Source organism: Lates calcarifer, linkage group LG3 (genome assembly GCF_001640805.2).
Source record: "Lates calcarifer isolate ASB-BC8 linkage group LG3, TLL_Latcal_v3, whole genome shotgun sequence".
In the NCBI taxonomy this organism is placed as follows: domain Eukaryota; kingdom Metazoa; phylum Chordata; class Actinopteri; family Centropomidae; genus Lates; species Lates calcarifer.
Window position 1 is genome coordinate 20919900 of NC_066835.1, and position 19513 is coordinate 20939412.

The window sequence follows — 19513 nt, forward strand, 5'->3', positions numbered from 1 at the left end:
GACTGTTATTAAAGCTAGTTTAAGATTAGTTAACCCTTAAAAAAGAGTGACTGTTGCTGTAAGTTGGTGTAAAATCTCATTCATGCTCGGCATAAAATAAAATAATAAAACTCAAAGCCAGTACTAAGGGTATGATATAAGATGTAAGAAACAATGCAATGAATTGTCTTTACTCTGTTAATGGATTACTAACATTATTACATAACTAACATTAGTTCATACTGTATTTTTCTATATTTCTTCTCCACCTTGAACAATGAAAATACTGTATGGAATCTATCAGTTAGAGCCTAAGTCTGACATGTTTTATTCATCTCATATGTAACCACCGACAGATATAACAAGTAAGTAAAACATTGTCATATTAACAACACACAAAAAGAAAAGAAAAGAAAAAAAAAAAAGATAATAATACATCTGGGCTCATACCATTCCAAATTCAGGACACTTGGTGGCACTGAAACGAAATAAGGCCTGTTGGTATCATGGAGAATTCCCCCTGATTTAGCAGAGATGATGTTTATATTTTAGGAATGAGTCTGTAGGTCACTTTTACAGATTTCTGTCTTTAAGTCATTTTCATTTTCATTAAATTATTAATAATTTTAACATATCGGAACCATGCAAGAAACTATTTAACATTCTCTCCCTTGGTTTGTTTTGTTTCATTTAATAAATGAATAGAATTTGTGCATATCTGGGGAGAAGATGTTATGAACTCCTGCTCGGTGTCCCAGACCGGCTCGGTCCGGTCGAGGATGAAGTGAACCCGGGGGTAAAGTGTCCCCCTCTCGCCGTCCTGCTGCTCCGTCATCCCGTCGCGCCGGAAAAGGCAGAGCAGCGGAAAAAGGAGGCGTTGCCCTCCAACAACACATCAGCTGCAAATTTATGCAAAACAGTAAAAGCACCATCGTTGCTGCTGCTGCTGCTGCTGCGGCCGTCCTGCAAAGAAAAAGAAAAGAGCAACAACAAACATCACGGTAAGAAAACGCTCCGGAGGCTGCTGAGTCGCTCGGAGTCGTTTTCCAGCCGGTAGCCGGTGCAGGAGGAGGCAGAAGACCCGGACCGGTGACGGTAAGGACGGACCGAGAGCCCCCGTTAACGAGCCAGACAGCAGCAGCGGCTAGCGGGATGCTAGGAGAGGTAGCCTCCGGTGGATCCAGTGTTGACTGGTCTGAAACATGGAGGGTAGCTAGCTAACATTAGCTCCGTGTGTGGTTGTCAGAGGATGGCTGCAGCTGGAGAGGAGGCGTTTTTAGGTTCTGGAGGCTGAAGCTTTGCAGACTGACCGAGCTGGGACAGGATGGTGTGTGTGTGTGTGTGTGTGTGTGTGTGTGTGAGTGAGAGAGAGAAAGAGAGAGAGAGAGTGTGTGTGCGTGCGTGCGTGCATACTGCAGGGATGAAAAGGTTATAAATCCAGACTAGACTCAGTGCAGGAGATGTTGAACTACAACCAAAAATTAAAATAAAGCAGAGAGATGCATGTAATTAGTTTTGAGGCAGATTTGGTGAAAACATAAAAAGAAAAGGAAAGGGGGGAAAAAGTGCATCAGTTGCAGCACATGCCATTTCTTGTTGAGGTGGCCCACCCAAGTAGATCTCACTTACATTATTTGTAGCTTTTGAAAGCCTGGTTGTGACTGCAGACTTGTGCATAGTGGGGACCTGTCTGCTCTGATGAATGCTTTGCTGCTTTCATTTACAGTTAGAAAAAGGTTAAAGATAAAAAAGGCTGATGAATTCTGGTGTTTGTGTGCAAATTACAGATCAGAACTGTCAAACATGTTTGAGGTGATTCTTCTATTTTTCAGCTGTGCTGTGTTCTGCAGAGCACATACCTGTAGTCACTATTCATTAGAGATTAGATCAGACGTTAAAGCTTCTCATCTGCACTTCCACCCAATACCCATCCTTTTTTTTAGCAGGGTTCCCCAGTGTCAGCTCTCTGATATCTCAGTCAGCAGCTGACCGTCAGTAGAAGTGAACAGTAAAATGTGGGATTCATCACAATCGTGCAGCTGCACTGATCTGTGCAACATGATATTGTTCTGTGTGTTCTGGATGTGCAGTTAATCTAGTACAACCTTGATATTATGGAGAGAAACAGGTCTCAGTAGGTGGTCACAATTGCATCCTCTAATCCAGTCCAACCAAACATTAAAAAGCATTTGTGAAGTTGTCTTGGACTAATTAACACGCTGCTTCTGTGTACACCTGGATTTGTTGACATTTGATTTTTGTCTTGTGTGAGTTTGTGGCTATTTTCCACAAATCGCTTGAATAATGAATTGTTCAGTTGTGCTTTTCATCATCTCTGTATTTCTTTTAAAAGCCTTTTCTGTCCCAAGTACAGTGGATGACCCCGAGTTCAGGAAAGTGTCACCTGGCTGATACAGTCTCACTGGTCTGTGTCTTAGCTTTTACAGGCATTTCTACAGGAGCGGAGGTGTTTGTGAGGCACTGAACTGTTGTGGCTTCCTGTCAGAAAAGATCAAGTTTAAAAAGGTGTTCAAAGAAAATATTATTTATCAACGTCAGTCTGAGATTATTCATTGCAGTGTGAGCAGGAGTATATCAGTATCAGTCAGTGCAAACATCAGCTGCTAAGTAAAATATTGACTCTGTGCGTCTCAGCTGTGTGAAGCACGCTGTTTGTCAGGAACAGTGACGGGTGCTTTTTCATCCGCTGGTTCTCTGGTTCAGAGAAAGTGTGTTTCAGTCAGTGTTTGACTGATGGACGGCTCCCCTCTCTCTCCTCAGCAGCCATGGAGACAGATGGAGAGCAGAACCAGCAGGGGGCCTCGACCAATGGGAGCGCTGCGTCCGGGACCAGCTCCCGCCCCTCTCCCATGAACTCCATGTCTCTGTATGAAAGACAGGCAGTGCAGGTAGGTGTGTGTGTGTGTGTGTGTGTGTGTGTGTGTGTGTGTGTGTGTGTGTGTGGGCCAGTTTATACGGAGTGATTCTGTCCAGATTGATGCTGTTTTCTCTCTGGACAACAGTGCAAAAAAGGTGTTGAAAAAAGTGATGTTTGTTTCTTCCCCAGCACTAATATGTACTGTTTATTTATTATGAATGGAGCTGCAGTGATTAGTCAGTTTAGCTGGTCAGTTGATAGATAATTAATCGAAAACAATTTTGATAATCAATTAATCTTGTTTTTTAATTCACTGATTCCCATCTTCTCAGATGTGAAGTTTCATCTTTTACTTGGTAAACTGATTATCTTTGGGTGTTAAACTGCTGGTCGCACAAAATGATACATTTGAAAACCACCACCACTTTGGGCTTTATGAAATCTGTAACTATTCTCTGATTATTTACTGATTAATAAAGAAAAGCTGTTAGCTGCAGGCCTAATTAGGAAGGCAATTCATTTCCCCCAAAAGCTTTTCTCCCTTGAATTCATCAAATGAAACAGTAATTACAATAAATGTATTAAATCTGCAAATGTTTTAAAGTGCAACACGTAAAATAATAAAATCCATGTTGTTTTCCATGTTTGTATGTTTTTGTTTTTTGTGCTAATGCTGACTCATCCAGTCTGCTGTGTGTGTCGCCGGTGATGAGAACAGTTGTTTCATGTGAATGATGTAAGATTTACTCATCAGCAGCAAATGACATTTAAGGGGGGGGGGGGCCTCAGGTCATTTCTCCCCTGAGACTGTCCTGGTGGGTTAATCTGGTCTTGTCAGTGAAAAATAATAATGATACATTTCAATATATTTTATAAAGTGTTCATTAGGTTTTCTGCCTGTTGTTGCTGATTAGATAAACAGACCTGATGTTGTTTTGCCAGGTGTTTGTTTTACCAACAGAACAGATGCTGCAGTTGTTGTTGTGAGTCTCAGTTGTTGTTGAACCTGTTTGCTGTGCAGTGAGATGTTTTTGTGTTGTCAAGGATTGTTGAAAACATTTCACCTGCAAAAACCACAAAACTTGACATTTTTATCTCATGCACAAACTGAACTGTGCGTCTCTTTCACCCAGAGGATAATAATGGTCCAGTAGCACAGCTGGGATGCAAACTTGAGGGTTACTAGGTGTGATAGCTGGACATTACAAACATCCTCGCAAATTTCTAATTGGAGCAGTTGCCAAGACCAGAAGTAGGCCGCCTGCCTGGGGATCAGATGTGATTCAGGTCTAGATTTTAAAAAATGAGACTTCAAGGAGCTTTTGGCTGCAGACAAAAATTCAAAAGTGATTAAGAATATATAAATGACAGGTGACAGCCAAAAGCTATTAATCTGCTTCTAATAGGTTATGGAGAAAATGGAGAATGATGAAATGAAATTCATTTTAATTTGGCCTGTTATTTTTAGATGCAAAAATCTGGCTCACATGGTTTTAGGTAATGAACTTTCACAAGAGCTTTGTTTGGTGCCTACAAATAACAATATGTTGAATGCTGCTATTTCCTCATTTTGCTATGACCTTGTTTGAATACAGGAACTTCACATGATCAAAAAACTGCATCAGTGTTTTTGCTGGAGTGTTACTGCAGCTAGTTTGGTCTTTGTCTTAATAATTTTTTAGATATGTGTGAGCTGATGGACAGAAAGTGATGGAGAGTGACTGAATAGGGGAGATGGAGAAAGAGATTGAGTCTTTCTGGGTTGATGGAGACTCTGTAATTTTCTCAGGCTTGTGTCACCCTGCACAGCCATCTGTCTTTGTCACCCTGCACACACTAATCCAGCCCGCCGCGCTCGCTTTCATCTCGCAACTTATTACTATACAAGCCTCAGCTCATACATCAGGCAGCTGGCAGGAGGCTTAACACTCTGCTACAGTGTCCCTCCCTCTCTTGCATTCTCTGCCCTTGTTTCTCTTATTCCTCTGCTCTTTTTACTCAGATTTCACGGTACTATACTTTCTTCTTACTACTTTCAGTCCTCCTCCCTTCCTCATCCTGTGATCATTTGCTGTCATCTTCTCCATCTTCTTATCATTCACAATCCCTCAGTACATCCTCCTCTCTGTCTTACTCATGCTCGTCTTTCTTCTACTTCTCTCTAACCTCTCTCTCCAGTTGCTTTATTGCCCCTTCATTTTTCATTTTTCTCCTCTCCTCCTCCTCCTCCATTAGGCCCTGCAGGCGTTACAGAGGCAGCCCAATGCTGCTCAGTACTTCCAGCAGCTGATGCTGCAACAGCAGATCAACAACGCCCAGCTGCAGAACCTGGCCGCTGTGCAACAGGTAAAGGTATATCTATGTTATGTCATTTGATATTTTACTGTTCCTAAAGTTGTGAGATTTGTTTACAAAATGATTTATTAAGTCACAAATAAATTCATTGAGACAGAAAAAATAAGAGCCAGAAAAAATACTAAAATAAGAAAAGACACCAATGGAATCACAGAACAGTATTAAAGAACCACAGTGTACACCACGAACCAGCAGCGCTGCATACAAGAACAAACTCTAGAAACCACTAGAAAAAGATGTGCAGCCCATGGGTGTAGTTGATGCTGGATAGCTGTGGTTGGTTGGCTGAAATTTGCAAAATGTTGGGTTAGTGACCAAAACAAAGAGCTGTGTTTGGCTTGAAACACATGGCAGCCTCAGCGAACATGTCAGTTTTGATTTTGTTTGGAGTTGATAGAAATCTAAAACTTCTATCGTTCTTACTTCGCGTCGGTTCACATCCTCTTCCTCTTCCTCTTCCTCTTCCTCCTCTTCATCCTCCCAGGCTACACTGGCTGCAAGTCGTCAGTCAAGTCCTTCCAGCAGCAGCTCGTCTCAGACCACCAGCACCACCGCTGTATGTACTGTTTTCTGTTTATGTTCTGGTTTTTTTATGTTTTGTTTTTCTTTGGATAAACCAAAATTGCTGCTCTCTTCTGCTGCTTGGCGGATGAGGATCATGCCTGGACTCTTCTCAGAGACTTCTTAAGACAGCATTTATCTGAATCAAAGCCTAACGTATCAACTTACACCTTCATCAGGGGCCAAAAGAGGAAAAATGGGTTGAGAACCACTTGAAAAGGTGTATTAAGTCATCATCTTGTGGTTAAATCAGAACAAATCAAACCAGCCAAATGAGTGAGCAACAAAACACATCCAGTATAATGTCCGGCACTTTATAAATCAAAATCAGAGTCAGATTCAGATTCATACTCTCATGATCAAAGTTCAACTTAACCCCTCAAGGCTTTGCACTCAGTCCATGTGGCGATAGTGTGTTTGACTTCTATATCTATATATCAGGAAATCATTGAAAGCAGTTAGAGAAATCGTACACATTAAAGTTACACGTTGTTATTTTTCAGGCCAGTGTAACATCTGGAGCAGGATCCACAACCAGCAGCCGTCCTATGGGTGCCTCGGCAACTTCCACAATCAGCCAATCGGTGCTTCTGAGTGGGACGGCAGGAGGACAGGGACAAATGTACCTGAGGGTGAGTTCCTCATGGTCATGAATACATGACATGTATAATGTTTTTTTAATCCAGTTTCAGCTGTTTTGGAAACAAGTAAAGAGCAGTAGCTTCAAGTAGAGTGGGAAAAGTTTTGTTGCTGATTTCATCATAATTAAATTCGGATCATTTCTCAGTGGTGGTCACAGTGATGAGCTGATACCCAGTTTATACTTGACACCAGCATTTGGTTTAGTTTGTGAGTTTTGATGACTGTCCCGTTGTCCTGCAGGTCAACCGCTCCCTGAGAGCCCCCATCTCCTCACAGCTCATCTTTATGCCCGGCAGCACGGCAACCGCTGCTGTGGCAACTGTCACCCAGCAGCCACAGGCTCAGCAACAGCAGCAAGAGGTGACTCCAACTTCCTCTTCCAGCAGCCAATCAGACAATGACCAGGTTTGTGCAATGAATGTGTTGAGGGTTTGAGGGGAGCACTAACTTTTTGTCTATTCAGTTTACTTTGCACCACACTGACTGCTCACCTGGCAGTCCTGCTGTGGATTACTGTTTTCACACATATTTTCTGTTTTCTCTAGGTGCAGAATCTAGCCATGCGAGGTGTGTCCAGTCCCAAAGGTGTGGGTGTTAAGACTGAAGCCCCGGAGAGGAGTGACTCGGGTAGGGGAGGAACTGAAGGCAACCTGCTGACTGCACTGCTTCCAGCCTCTGTGTTTGTTACTCCCCACCACTGACAGTCGAGTGGGGTGGTATTGGGCAGTTTGGCGTTAGATGGGTGCGGTTGGTTGCAGTTTGTATTGCGGTTTTGGTCTCGGTTTCAGAATCATTACAACCCTTGTAATGTACAAAATAACATTACAGAGTAGGAGTCAACATGTATTCAGTGGATGAAATTACTGTGTTTACATGAAAGGGGTCACATGTATTGATAAACCCAGAGAGATGTTTTCTGGATCTAAAAAGCCAGATATGTCCCTAAAGAGTTTGTGGAGGGTAAAACAGAACATAAAGGTCATCAGGTGACAGGAACCACGACTCACAATGAATGCTAGTATTGCTGCATGCTAGCTGATGTGTAAATTTCACCATATCAGATTAAAAGATGCCAGTATGTCAGTGTTGGTGTCAGTTATTGCAGGTTTCTACATCATAAATGCTTGTTTGTGACGTGTTGTTTCCTGTTGTGTCTTTTTTCCCAGCGGCCTACTCCCTGGTCCAGCCCTCCCACCAGCCAAACTCCCAGTCTCCCACTAAGCCAAGCCAGCCTCAGCCCCAGCCCCCCCACATCAAAATCCCCACGTATCCCCAGCCCACCAACCTCAAAGCCCACCCCTCCTCTTCCTCTGGTGCCTCCTCCTCCTCCTCTTCCTCCACCTCTTCCATCCCTCTCTCCCAGCTCCTGCTCCATGGAACCCGGACCCTCACCACAGGAACCACAGCTCCCACAGCAGCACACACCCTGGTCCTAACGTCCAATGCGGCATCTCAGCCTCATGGGTACCCAGTTGGCACAGCGACCATCAAACCAGCGGTCAACGCTCAGACTCTGGTGGTGCAGCCTCTGCAGAAGACCTCACTCAGCACAGAGAAATCGGGCCACGGTAACGGACCCATCCCCATCCAGCCTAAAACTCTGCAGGGGCTCCGTCTGCCCCTCCAGCTGCCTTCTAGGAACCCCCCTCCCATCCTGCCTGCCCCACCACCAGCCAGCAGCTCTGCCCAGCCTGCCCAGCCTCCCCAGCCGCCGCACATCCCAGTCCAGATCGTGGGGGCCAGGCAGAGCACCCTGGGAAACGCCCAGGCTCTGGCTCTGGCCCGGGGCAGCTGCAGCCAGGACGGAGCCGCCGTCCTCACCAGCTCATCCAGCCTGCTCACCATGGTGGCTTCCATCGCTTCCAGGGAGGGTGGGGTCGTGGGCCGCGGAGTGGGGCTAAAGGCGCTTCAGTCGCCCCAGGAGGCTCCCCCGTTGGCTCAGGTCTCTCAAGTGCATCCGCAGGCCAATCAAAGCTCTGGACAGAATCAGAACGGATCCCTAGCCTCAAGCACCGCCTCGTCCCAGTCCCCCACCGTTTCCTCTCCTCCCTCTTCGCTGTCTCGTTCCACCCTCTCCCTCCCCCTGGCAACTGAAGAGCAGAGAGGAGCGTCGGCTGGTGTGACCACCAATGGAGACTCATTGGGAAACCAGACACCACAGGTCAGCTGACTACTGTTTATTAGTCACGCTTTTAACCAGTCCTCAATACACTGATTAAATCTGTGTGTATATGTGTGTAACAAGTTTGTGCTGCCTCAAATGCACAACTCACATGTCCTCTTGTCCTCCTTTATGGTCTTTTGCCATATTTTTTCCCTTGTGTTGTTTTTATTTTTCATACCACAACAACCTGAAATACACTGTTCATCAGTATGACTTACTTCCACTGTTTGATCTGTCACCTGGCATAATCATTTATAATGCATTTTTTAGGGAAAGCAGATGACTGTCTCACTAAAAAGGAAATCAGACTCAAATTCAGCCAATGATGAAGATGGCCCCTCCCCCCCACGGATCCAGCCCGTCAGAGATCACACCTCTGTGCTCACAACCAATCCTACTGAAGCAGGTAACTTCAACATAGACACATTTAAATATCCATAGTTAGAATAATTGTCCCTATCTCTCCAACAGAAAACATGAGACCAGCCTAACACACATTTTCCTCTGTGTTCTCCTCCCCACCTCCCCATCAGGATCTGGGCCTCCTCCTCCCGCCCCGCCCTCTCCCTCCCCAGTCTTGACGGTGTCCCGTGGGGTATGCGGTCAAGGGGAGAGAGCTCCTCCCCCTCAAGCCGTGGTTAAACCTCACGTCCTTACACACCTTATAGAGGGCTTCGTCATCCAGGAAGGGGCAGAGCCTTTCCCCGTGAGTACACGATACTCTGTAATGCCCCATAATCACTCTTTATCATGCTGTTATATTGGTCACTGAGCTTTTTTTCCCCATTATTGTTGACAGGTATGTGGTCCAGTAAAGGACTCGGCTGGTGAGGATTTAACAAACGACAGTCCGGACACCAACCAATCAGAGACTGTTACCACTGCAACAGGTAACAGCCAAACTGCTCTGAAAGTACTGCTGCCTTCCAGACACGTTTGAGGGTTGAAAATTGCTGTTTATGCTTCAAATTAGACTTCAAAGTGTGGTCTCAGTTCTCATCCTTAAGGTTGCCGCGATGCAGTTATCTTCAAAAGGACATGCCAGTGCAACAGCATGAACTGTAAAAACTCAAAATACACTGGAATGACATTTTTACAGGCATATGACTAAAATCTCTCAAAAAAACAAATTCTAGGTGTTAATTTGCTCTTCCAGCTAACTGTCCTGACTAATTAGCTGGTTAACCTTGCCAGATATAATTAAGATAACGTGGACATAGAGAACAGGATTTAAAATTGTCCAACAAAATGACCCATGTTTGACCCTTGTTCATTTGAGGTGGGCCACAGGAATGCTCAGTTTTAATTACAACCTCCAAGCTGGGAATTATCCACCTCTGCGTTTAACTGCAAGGCAGCATAACAGCACACTGAAATATCATCAGTCTTCTTTTCTCAGTGTGGTATGATAAATGCAAAGAATATAAACTGTTTGAGTTGTTTATCTGTTGCAACATTACAGCAGTGCCACACATTTATTTATGTACAAATAGTGGAAATCACACACTTAATATTTGCTCTGTTCTTTCTCTAAACTTTCCCCTCAGTGCTTAAGTGTGAGTACTGTAAAAACTTTGCTCCTGCCAGCCAGTTCAGAGGCACCAAAAGGTTCTGCTCCATGTCTTGTGCCAAGAGGTACTTCAACATGCATGAAATATAATATATACAGTGGAAGCCATCTGAGAAATCACTGCGAGGCTGCTGTGGCCTAGTTTCCCTCACATTTTGCAGAGAGAGAGAGGGAGAGACATTTTTTAAGTCTATGAAAGAGAAAACAAACAACAAAAATGGTTCTCAGAGACTGGCCACAGCCACTGTTAGAAATAGAGAGAAAAAGAATAGTATTTTAAAAAACTCACCAAAATTTACATTTACATTTTTGGAATTTTTGCTTCCCTACATTATGACTTAAAGGTGTTATATGTAAGTTAATGCTAACATTAGCATTAACAGCTGTTTACTGACCAGTCTAGCAGAAACATAGATTCATTCATTACTTACTCACAAAGAGCTCCCCCTAGTGGTAGAAAGAAAAGTTAAGGTTAACTCTTGTTTGGCTTCTTTTCAATAACTTAATTTCTTCTGCTCAAGTTAGCATGCTAACCTGTCATGCTTAAGTCAACATGACCTCGGTGTCCTGAAAACAGATTAAATGTGACAGTGACGTGAATTCTCAGGTGACTACAGCTGTATGTTTCGCAGCATGTATGTTTTCTGTTCTCGTATTTATTTCTCTGTTTGAGTGATGTGATAGTGCCACTTCATGCTCATTCTTTCACAAAAATGGCATGTGAACTTATGTCTGTTCTCATGTCAATTTCAGTACAGTCCAGTTAGTTTTGTTGATGTTTTTCTCTTTTGAATTTGCTCCATTTTAAAATATACACTGTATTTATTATGTCATATGTTTCCCTTTATAAACAATGCTTTGTCTGCATTGTTTGTAACAGTATGCCGTCAGCATATGATTTTACATTTTCTGCTTCTGCTTTGCATTTGTCCCTTTGCCCACTACATGTGTATAGATTATATACCATGTATGGTGCAAAGAGATAAAAACTATATGTTGCTCGTCTTGGCTTCAGTACCGTATATGTCACTCTTTGTCTACGATACAGTATGTATTGGTTCCCCAGGTACAACGTCAGCTTCAGGCAGCACTTCTGCGTGCGGCAGGGTCACAGCCAGGGTCAAGGTCAGGATCACGCTCCAGATCAGAATCAAGGCCAAGGTCACCTCTCCAACTCAGATGAGGAGGGAGGAATTGCCAGGCGAAGGGTTCCCCGCAGGACCAGCTCAGAAATAGCCAGTGCCAAGATAGCAGGGAGACCCATACCTGTCAAGGTGAGTCAGGGTTACATGTTTCCTAATTAAAAAAAAAAACAGCCCACACTCTTCTGAGAAGACTTTCCACCAAATTTTAGGACTTTTCCAGTTCACCCCAAAATTGTTGGATGGGGTTGAGGTCAGGGTTCTGTGCAGACCAGTGAAGTTTTTCCTCACCAAACTGGGAAAGCAAATTCTTTGGAGCTGGCTTTGTGTTTAGGATCATTGTCATGTTAAAGCAGGAAATCACAGTGTTGCAGTTAAATGGATCAGTTGTTTAAAATATAATTATATGCCGTAGTATTAATATTTCTCTTCATTTGAAGTAAGGGGTCTTAAGCAATCCATGAAAAACAGCCCTAGAGCAAAAGTACATTAAATGATGTGAACAATATGGATGAGCATATTTTGAGTTGCTAAACAATTCATGGACCCATTTCTAGTTTTTAGTCATCTCTGTTAAACCTTTCTGCCCCCTAGTGGCTGCAAAGGAGGCCAGGTCAGGGCAATGCAGCCCTAACAAACTACAAAACTAGGCTTAGTCTCTCGCCCTCTCTCTCTGATGCTGCCCTGGGGGCTTTATTGCCATGATGACACTTTACCTTTTCATCATGTGTACTAAGAATGTAACTTGGGGTATGTAATGTAACTGGGAGGCAGTGCAACTAAAATGCCTTGCTCACTGGTTCCCCTGCTTCTCCTCCCCACAGTGCCGTTCAGAGTCCAGCCACTCAGACGAGGAGTCCAGTGGAGAGGAGGACGAAGACGACCCCATGTCCCTCTCGCCAGCCTCCTCGGCATCCTGCCACCAGCCGCCGCCTCCTCTCCCCACGGAGAGTTCTGCACCCAGCTGCCTGCCTGCTGCCCCCGCCCAGTGGAGTGTGGAGGAAGTGTCGCAGTTTATTTCCTCGCTGCAAGGTCGGAAGATCAAAATACTGATACTGATTGCATCTGTTTGAGCCTCTGGTAGTGTTGTTTTGTGCACATTGCATATCATTAGAAATAAAGATGCTGCAGCTGTTTAATCTACCAAATGGGAATAATCATTAGTTTCAGCCCTGGTCCACTGCATTCATTTTTGCAAAAATATACTATATTTAATCTGTTTTCTTGTTTTCTTTATCTTTACCATTTCTTTGTTATTCACATTTTTATCTAATATCTACTTCATTGTTCTTTTCTTCTTGTTTTTTTTTCTATTTTTAACTCCTTTTTCTCCTCCTCTCCTTCCCCCACAGGCTGTGAGGAGCTCGCCTCCCAGTTCCTGTCGCAGGAGATTGACGGACAGGCCCTGCTGCTGCTGAAGGAGGAGCATCTCATGTCCACCATGAACATCAAGCTGGGTCCCGCCCTCAAGATCTGTGCCCACATTAATAATCTGAGAGACTGATGTCAGTGTTTCCAAAAATCCACCATGTTCAAAGTCAAGCCCTGGGCATTTACCCCAAACTCTTGTTCTGCTTCCAGTTCAGACATGGAACTGGTTCCAGAGTCCTGCAGGTGAATGTATGAGGTAAAGTTCATTTTCAAAACAAAGGCTCTTGAGCCCAAACTGGGAGCTGCAGCACTTGAATCTGTCATTGCTCTTGACCATATTTTCAAAGGTCGTATTTGCACAGGAGTGTTGTGAATTCCTTACAAATCTGTCCTGTCTGTGACTCGCAAAATACACTGCAGTTTGCAGACTATATTTTGCTGAAGATACATGTCTTCTAAAATGCTGTGTCTGTGTGAAATCAGTGCTCAGTCAGAACCGAGTGATTTCATTTTGCTTTTTAGATGCACAATTTCAGTTTTACACCTGTTGTGTAAAATGCAGAAATGGATTTTGAATGTATTTTCAATGCAGAGATCACTTGTATTGAGTGCAATGGGCAAACAAGGATAAACTAAAATACAGTAATTGTACAGGATTCTGACATTTTACAAGTTATGTACAAATAGGGCTGCTCTTTCTACAGACCTAGGCTGTGTTGGTCTTATTTCAAGTTTTGCCCTTTCTCCTAACTTCAGATGTCAGGATTATTTTCATTGAGAGTCTGTGTTGGTTCTCATCTAGTTTAGCACTCAAAGCTTTTTTCTGAAACATGTTTATGATTACAGCTCTTCGCCTGGTTAAGCCACAGTCGGCATAGAATTTGGACAGATATGCAGCAAAGAAAGACGTGTTCAGTCAATATGTCAAGATTACAGTTGATTTTATTTTCAGAAAGGATTTTGTAAGGGAAGCACTCTGATGATTTTGATCTTTAATGTTATGTGTGTAAGAAAAACTAGTACTTTCAGCATCATAATCACTTTGTAACAATAGGTATCATTTGTAAATGGTGGCACTTTTTTTTTGAAGTGGCCTATTCTATAACTTACAGGGTATAGTGAGAGTACAGGGTACTGGCTAAAGAGATGCCAGACCACAGTCCAAATGAAACCCAAATCCCTCAAGGTTCAGAGAGCATTTTATATTTCAAGGGCAAAAAATGCTGCAAAAATACTGATGTTACATTTGTTTTAGTCACATCTGTTTCTTGTTTTTACACTCAGAGCACATCAGCAGTAAACAAACACACTACTGCAAAATGCTTTTCCAAAACTGTTTTCACATTTACAGTTTTTCACTCGGTATGTTGAGATACAGCCTTTTTAAGTTTTTTAAACAGGACTTACTGTTGACTCTACTCTTTGAAAGGATTGTAATCTGCAAAATCTTTGACTATTTTTGTTCTGTCAGGCAATTTCAAGATTTTCAAATGGTACAACCAGCTGCTTCTGATCTGTGTGATCTGTGTTTGTATGAGTGACGGGTAACGTCACGGGCTTGATTTTGTGTAGTGACATAAAGTTAAAAAGAAAATGCTGAAAGAGATGAAGAATGGGAGTAATCAGCAAATGTGATGATAAGCTTTTAATTTGAAGTAACTTTAAGCTGTGTTTTTGAACAAAACCAGAAAGTCCATTAATAAGAAGAGACTGGTAGCTACATGTGGACCTATGTTTTTGATGGATGAAAAAAAAAATCATACCTGACTGAATGAGTGTGTGAATGTGAAAACCTTAAGCTATACTGTAATAAGTGTAAAATTTGCCTTTATATTTAAATGCACATTTGTTTGCTGGACTGCCTTGTTTAAGCTTTTTACTGTAGGAGTTTTCTCATGTTATCTCTCTGTGAACCTTGTGGCCTTTCTCACTAGTCTCTACAATAGGTTTAGATAAGGATTCTCTGTTTTTTAACTGCTTTTCATATCATTCCTTGTTTTATATTAGTGCTTACTTTTTTACAATTGTTACTTCAAGCAATGACATGTGTTGCCTTTCCCAAAAAGCGTGACTGAATAGTAGCTACCTTGATCAAGGAAACTTGCTGTCTTCCTCATAGCTTTGTCACATAGCGTGTAATTACCAACAGTATTTACCTTTCTAGCTAGCTATCTTTGGCTTTATTGTTAGTGACTGTGGCTATTACAGTATTTTCTTTCAAAAAGGACAATAATCTTTGATAGCTGTGTGTTTATATGTCACAGTTGCCCCAGGATTTTGGAGTCTTAAAATCAGCTGGTCCCTCAGCATATTGTGAAAACCAAAAAAAACCACAAAAAAAAAACAGCACTTGTACTTCATTACAAGTGATGTGAGCCACAATTTCTTACTGAAATCATTGCAGGTCTGCTGTGATTACTGGTGTAACATTTGTTAACAAGCAGACCATTGCAAAGTTTCCCAAAAAGTAGCACTTTTCTCAGAAAATAACAGTGGATTCTACAAAAATCTTTTTTATGAAGAAGCTACTTCAGAATCAAAATGTGTTTCCTTGCAATAATCAATAAAACTGCAAAATCTTGGAGGGACTGGGTTTGATGAGAGGTTAACAATACTATCATGCAAATAAATAATTAAGGAACTGTTTTAAAACTGTGATGCCTATGTTTCTTTTTTTTTTTATTGAAGACTGGACAAAGCAGGTAACTGCCATGGTGCCCAGGACTTTATGTGCACCAGGAATTTGTGTTTAATTAAATACCTCACTGCAGACCTGGGGTGTTGCCCTGCAACATATTTTCTTGCTTATGCTTCATAAACTGTAGACAGAAGACAGAAGTGACAAAACATCTCATGTTCATGTTGTTTAGCAGTGATCATTAATTTAAGCTGTCGATCACTGTCACAAATGTCAACTATTTCCAGCAGACTTCATAAGTACTAATTACAGTTAATTCCCAGAGTTGGTCCAACTGTGTTATTAGCACTGCAAGAGTTTTCAGTCATAGTTGCAACAGTGTATTGTACACTTTTCCTTTTTACAACTTTGTTAAGTTAGTTTAAAAGTGCAGGAAACATGCATTGCTTTTCATATAGGTTTTTTAAATGAGCATAATTACAGTTTACAGAACATATTTACAATCCATATATTACTCTTTAAACATATAAAATGAGTGTACTTTATAATGCCTTTTAAGTATTCCAGAAGTAAAAAAGAGTACAAACAAAAACTGAGTTTCATAAAAATAATTAATGGTAATGTGCATAAAGTTTTTTTTTTGTTTGTTATTAATTTGTCCTTCTTGCAGCAGCAGACCTTTCAGAGTAAAGGAAAATCTGAGGCGCGCCAACATTATCCTGACTGATGACACTCTCAGCCAATCAGAGCACAGCATAGTTGTACGCCTCTCCATATCCCGCCTCCCTCAGGTATCTCTCGAAGTCTAGTGGTTCAGGTACTCTGAGAACTGTTCTCCCATTGGCTGATCTCTCTCCCGCCTGAAGTTTTCTAATAAGCTCCGACATAGAGAGACGCTGTTGGGTGCCCCACTGGCAACAGGACCTGATAATCGAGTACCTGCAAAACCAGGGTAAAAACAGTGAAATTTCTACTAAATTAGATATTTATTATCTCTACCTAGTTTTGAAACATTGGCAGCAAGTTATCACAACATTAAACCGATATGAGCGATGTGTCATCGTCGTTGTCGACCGTTGGAACTAGCTAAACTGTTGACTTTATCTACCGTTAGCTGACAGGTTTGGACTACATTTCACACAGATTCAGATTTGTAAAGATGAGCGTCTCACGTCCTTCGTTATTCTGTTTGTGAAAACACAAAAATGTGATGTCCAAACCAGACGAGATCTAGCACAAAACTGCTGTACTCTGGACTGAGTTAGATTACCCCCTGGGAAGCTAAGGGCAGTTTAAAACACCGTTTCAGAATTGTGAAATGCTATTTGTTGTTTGTTCTTTCCGTTTGTTCAAACACATAATGTCGATTTCACTGCCTTTTCCCAACTAGAGCACATCGGACTAGGTTTACGATCAAAAGCCACTTAATTTAGACTAGTTAAATCTGGACTAGATTAATCCAGATAAGCTAAAAACTGTTTAAAACCCTGCTTCAGACTCAGTCCATCCTGCCTTTCTGTCCAGTGTGTTCTGGGTGGGAAAAAACACTGAAATTGACTTTTTTTTTTTGCTTTCAAAGATAAAGCTTTGATTGACTTTGTGTCTATCTATGGAAAATATTATATTTTTATACGTAAGATGTCAGGTTTTTGATTTTCATCTCCTTATCAGTACTGTGTGAGTCTAAATAAGCTGGCACTGCCTGTACTGTTTTATAAAACCTGTTTTCTGCTCTTTGTCTTACAAGGAATTCGAGCAGGTGGTCGGTCGTTTGAGATGCCTCCCTCTTTGAAGATGCTGCAGAAGTTCAGTTGCCATGACCTCAGCAAACGGTGGGTCACCTGCAACACATGGGCGTTATTACGCTGTAAGACCGATGTGTATTTTAGCCTAGTCAAAAAAGTCATGGAAAATATAATCACTATTTATTAAAATTTGTCATAATATCTAGTTTGCCTTTAAGCATCCATCACAGTGGATCTTAGTGTCCTGTTTACTGTCTTTCAAAGGGAGTCCATATTTATTCTTTGCTGTAATGGTAATAAAAATTCCAATATTCCAATGTTAAATATAAATAAAATAAATAGCATCTTTCAGAGGTATGGCTAGAATAAAACAAAAACAAACAAACAAACAAACAAAAAAAAACACACTCACCCAATGTGGCCATTTCGTAGAGCAGGATACCAAAAGACCATCTGTCAAAAAACAGTGAGAGAGGGGCTTTATGTTAATAAAAGGGACAGGAGTTTGGTTTCAGATTAAATTAAATATATGGGTAAAAATTCAGAGATAATACTAAAATGCCTTTACTGTACGTTCCTAATGTGGTGGTTGTGAAATGTGCATTCAATACAAACATGAATTCAAATGGATCAGTATTTCAGCATCCAGAGATCATCAGGGAACATCCAGCTCCCTCTTGGGTAACTCTTGCTGGGACATTTCAGTGACGTACTGTACATCGAGTCATCGTCGCTGCATTATTTAATATTCTCACAGAGGACTAGGACACTCACACGTCACTGCTCTGAGTGTGGGGTCTCCTGGCCAGCACTTCAGGTGCCTGCCACTTCCTCAGCTCCATGTCCTCCACTTCCCCTGGTGAGCCAGGCTGTGTTCTCCTGCGGTAGGCTGAGCCCAGTCCCCACAGCTTCGCTGTCAGATCTCCACTAACCAGAACGCTGCGAGCTCCTATATTGCCATGGATGCAGCTTTGACTGTGTAGGTATTCCTAGATGTTCAGATAACGACAGGGTCCAGACTTCAGTTTGACACATTTATATTGTTGTCACACTTTTCCAGAATTAACGTTAAGTGTAAGCTAACATGAGAGATGAGATGGGTATATATGTATATATATACAATGAGCTCTCCCCCAAGCAGTGAGAGAGACTGACAGCAGTTTAACCAACCAGAGCAGAGGCCACTTGTCCTGCCATGGTGAAGATCCTCTTCTCCGTCATGTCGCATGAAGACTCTAAACCTGAGCTATCCTTTAGTGACAGAGAAGAAGGAGGAAGAAAAGGAAAAATGTCATTGTTTTTGTAATTCAGCCTTTTGAGTCAGGCCAGGACAGACACACATAATGGCCCCTCCTTTGGACCACATGTGTGTCAGGCTAGTATACCTATGTCTTCTAATAGAAGCAGGTGAACATGCTCTCTCTATCAAGGAACTATGGATACCAATGTCTTTCAGTAGTAGGATACATTGCCCTCCACTGCCCCACAAAGGCACAAAGCAGTCATTACTTGTACTGTATTTTAAAGGTTTACAGTAACGCCCAGGTTTTGGGGCAAATAATTATCCTACTATAAAATACTAATATATTTCTGTGCGAGAAATTAGAAACAGATATTTTTGACATACTTATTACATTTTTTTTCCACTTTGAGGGTTTTAGAGACATAATGAAAAATTTCTGCCTATTGTTGTTCAAAACTTTCATTGCCAGTGTGGCATTAAAAGGTCTGAAATATGGCCTTCTGTACTGAGCACTTGTCCTGCAGCGTGTTTAACCTCAGTGTAAATCTATATCTGTATATAACTCGGAATAATCTACCTAAAGTAATAGGTTGCTGTACCTGTCTACATCTCCACAGGAACCCGCGCAGGTCTCTGTGCTGCAGCTCCTCCACCACCATCATGAGGGGCGACTGCACTGAAACTACACCCAGCAGTGCAGGAAGAAAAGGGTGCGGCCCCAGTCCAGAGACAAAGGAGGCAAAACCCAAGAAGTGCCGCTTCTCACTGCTGTTTGCTGTGTCTGGGAAAGAGGTCAGACATAATAACTTCTTACATTTTTCTAGGGGGATTTCCCTCAGCAACAAGAGCACCCTGCCTCAAATACTATACAAGTTTCTAACCCTACATTTTGGATTTGACAAGTCACAAAAATAAAGGAAAACCAAATAAAAACTGAAAAACTTCTGTGTTCTTCTCTGTAAGCCAGTTAACAGACTGTCAGTAAGCTGTTGGACCTTATGTGTTTGAGATTTTAGCTTGGTATGGCTCAGGTTACCTTTCAGCACCCTCAGGATAACATCCCTGTTGTCCATGCGTGCTCTGTAGAGGCTCACTGTGTCATTTGGCTTGATGGAGAAAGACACTGGCAGGGCAGTGACCTCGCTGAAGGCTCCATGGTGCCTCTCTGTGGATGTTTGTGGCGGTGCAGCCAGAGTTGGCCTGACATTCTGCTGCACTTGTTGAA

General features: G+C 42.2%; 2 protein-coding genes across 4 annotated transcripts in view; both read left to right on the plus strand.

Annotated features, from left to right (window-relative positions):
* The first annotated feature begins 37 nt into the window (after positions 1-37).
* Positions 38-15314, plus strand: LOC108886968 (polyhomeotic-like protein 1). Of its 3 annotated transcripts, none has more exons than XM_018682131.2 (15): positions 38-1074; positions 2761-2888; positions 5093-5203; positions 5697-5768; positions 6277-6405; positions 6656-6820; positions 6961-7042; positions 7582-8576; positions 8850-8985; positions 9113-9285; positions 9379-9469; positions 10127-10214; positions 11198-11423; positions 12116-12323; positions 12644-15314. In XM_018682131.2, the coding sequence occupies exons 2-15, from the start codon at positions 2766-2768 to the stop codon at positions 12793-12795; spliced, it is 2751 nt and encodes a 916-aa protein (XP_018537647.1). In that variant the 5' UTR covers positions 38-1074; positions 2761-2765; the 3' UTR covers positions 12796-15314. The 3 variants fall into 3 exon arrangements, with proteins under 3 accessions (XP_018537647.1, XP_018537651.1, XP_018537648.1); XM_018682135.2 differs by having other exon boundaries at positions 11216-11423; XM_018682132.2 differs by having other exon boundaries at positions 2764-2888.
* Positions 15315-16168: 854 nt separating this feature from the next.
* Positions 16169-19513, plus strand: part of LOC108886967 (chloride channel protein 1) — a 48644-nt gene continuing 45299 nt past the window's right edge. Inside the window, exons 1-3 of the mRNA XM_051068936.1 lie at positions 16169-16252; positions 17048-17132; positions 18906-19080. Of these exons, the coding sequence (XP_050924893.1) occupies positions 17077-17132; positions 18906-19080 (231 nt within the window). The 5' untranslated portion in view covers positions 16169-16252; positions 17048-17076. The remainder of the gene's footprint in view (positions 16253-17047; positions 17133-18905; positions 19081-19513) is intronic.

Bases quoted from the DNA above. Each gene is read 5' to 3' on its own strand.
- LOC108886968 (XM_018682131.2), top strand. From the start codon at position 2,766: ATGGAGACAGATGGAGAGCAGAACCAGCAGGGGGCCTCGACCAATGGG. The intron at 9,470-10,126 runs GTAACAGCCAAA...CTTTCCCCTCAG, and splicing joins GACTGTTACCACTGCAACAG to TGCTTAAGTGTGAGTACTGT. The intron at 10,215-11,197 runs GTACTTCAACAT...TCTACGATACAG, and splicing joins TCCATGTCTTGTGCCAAGAG to TATGTATTGGTTCCCCAGGT.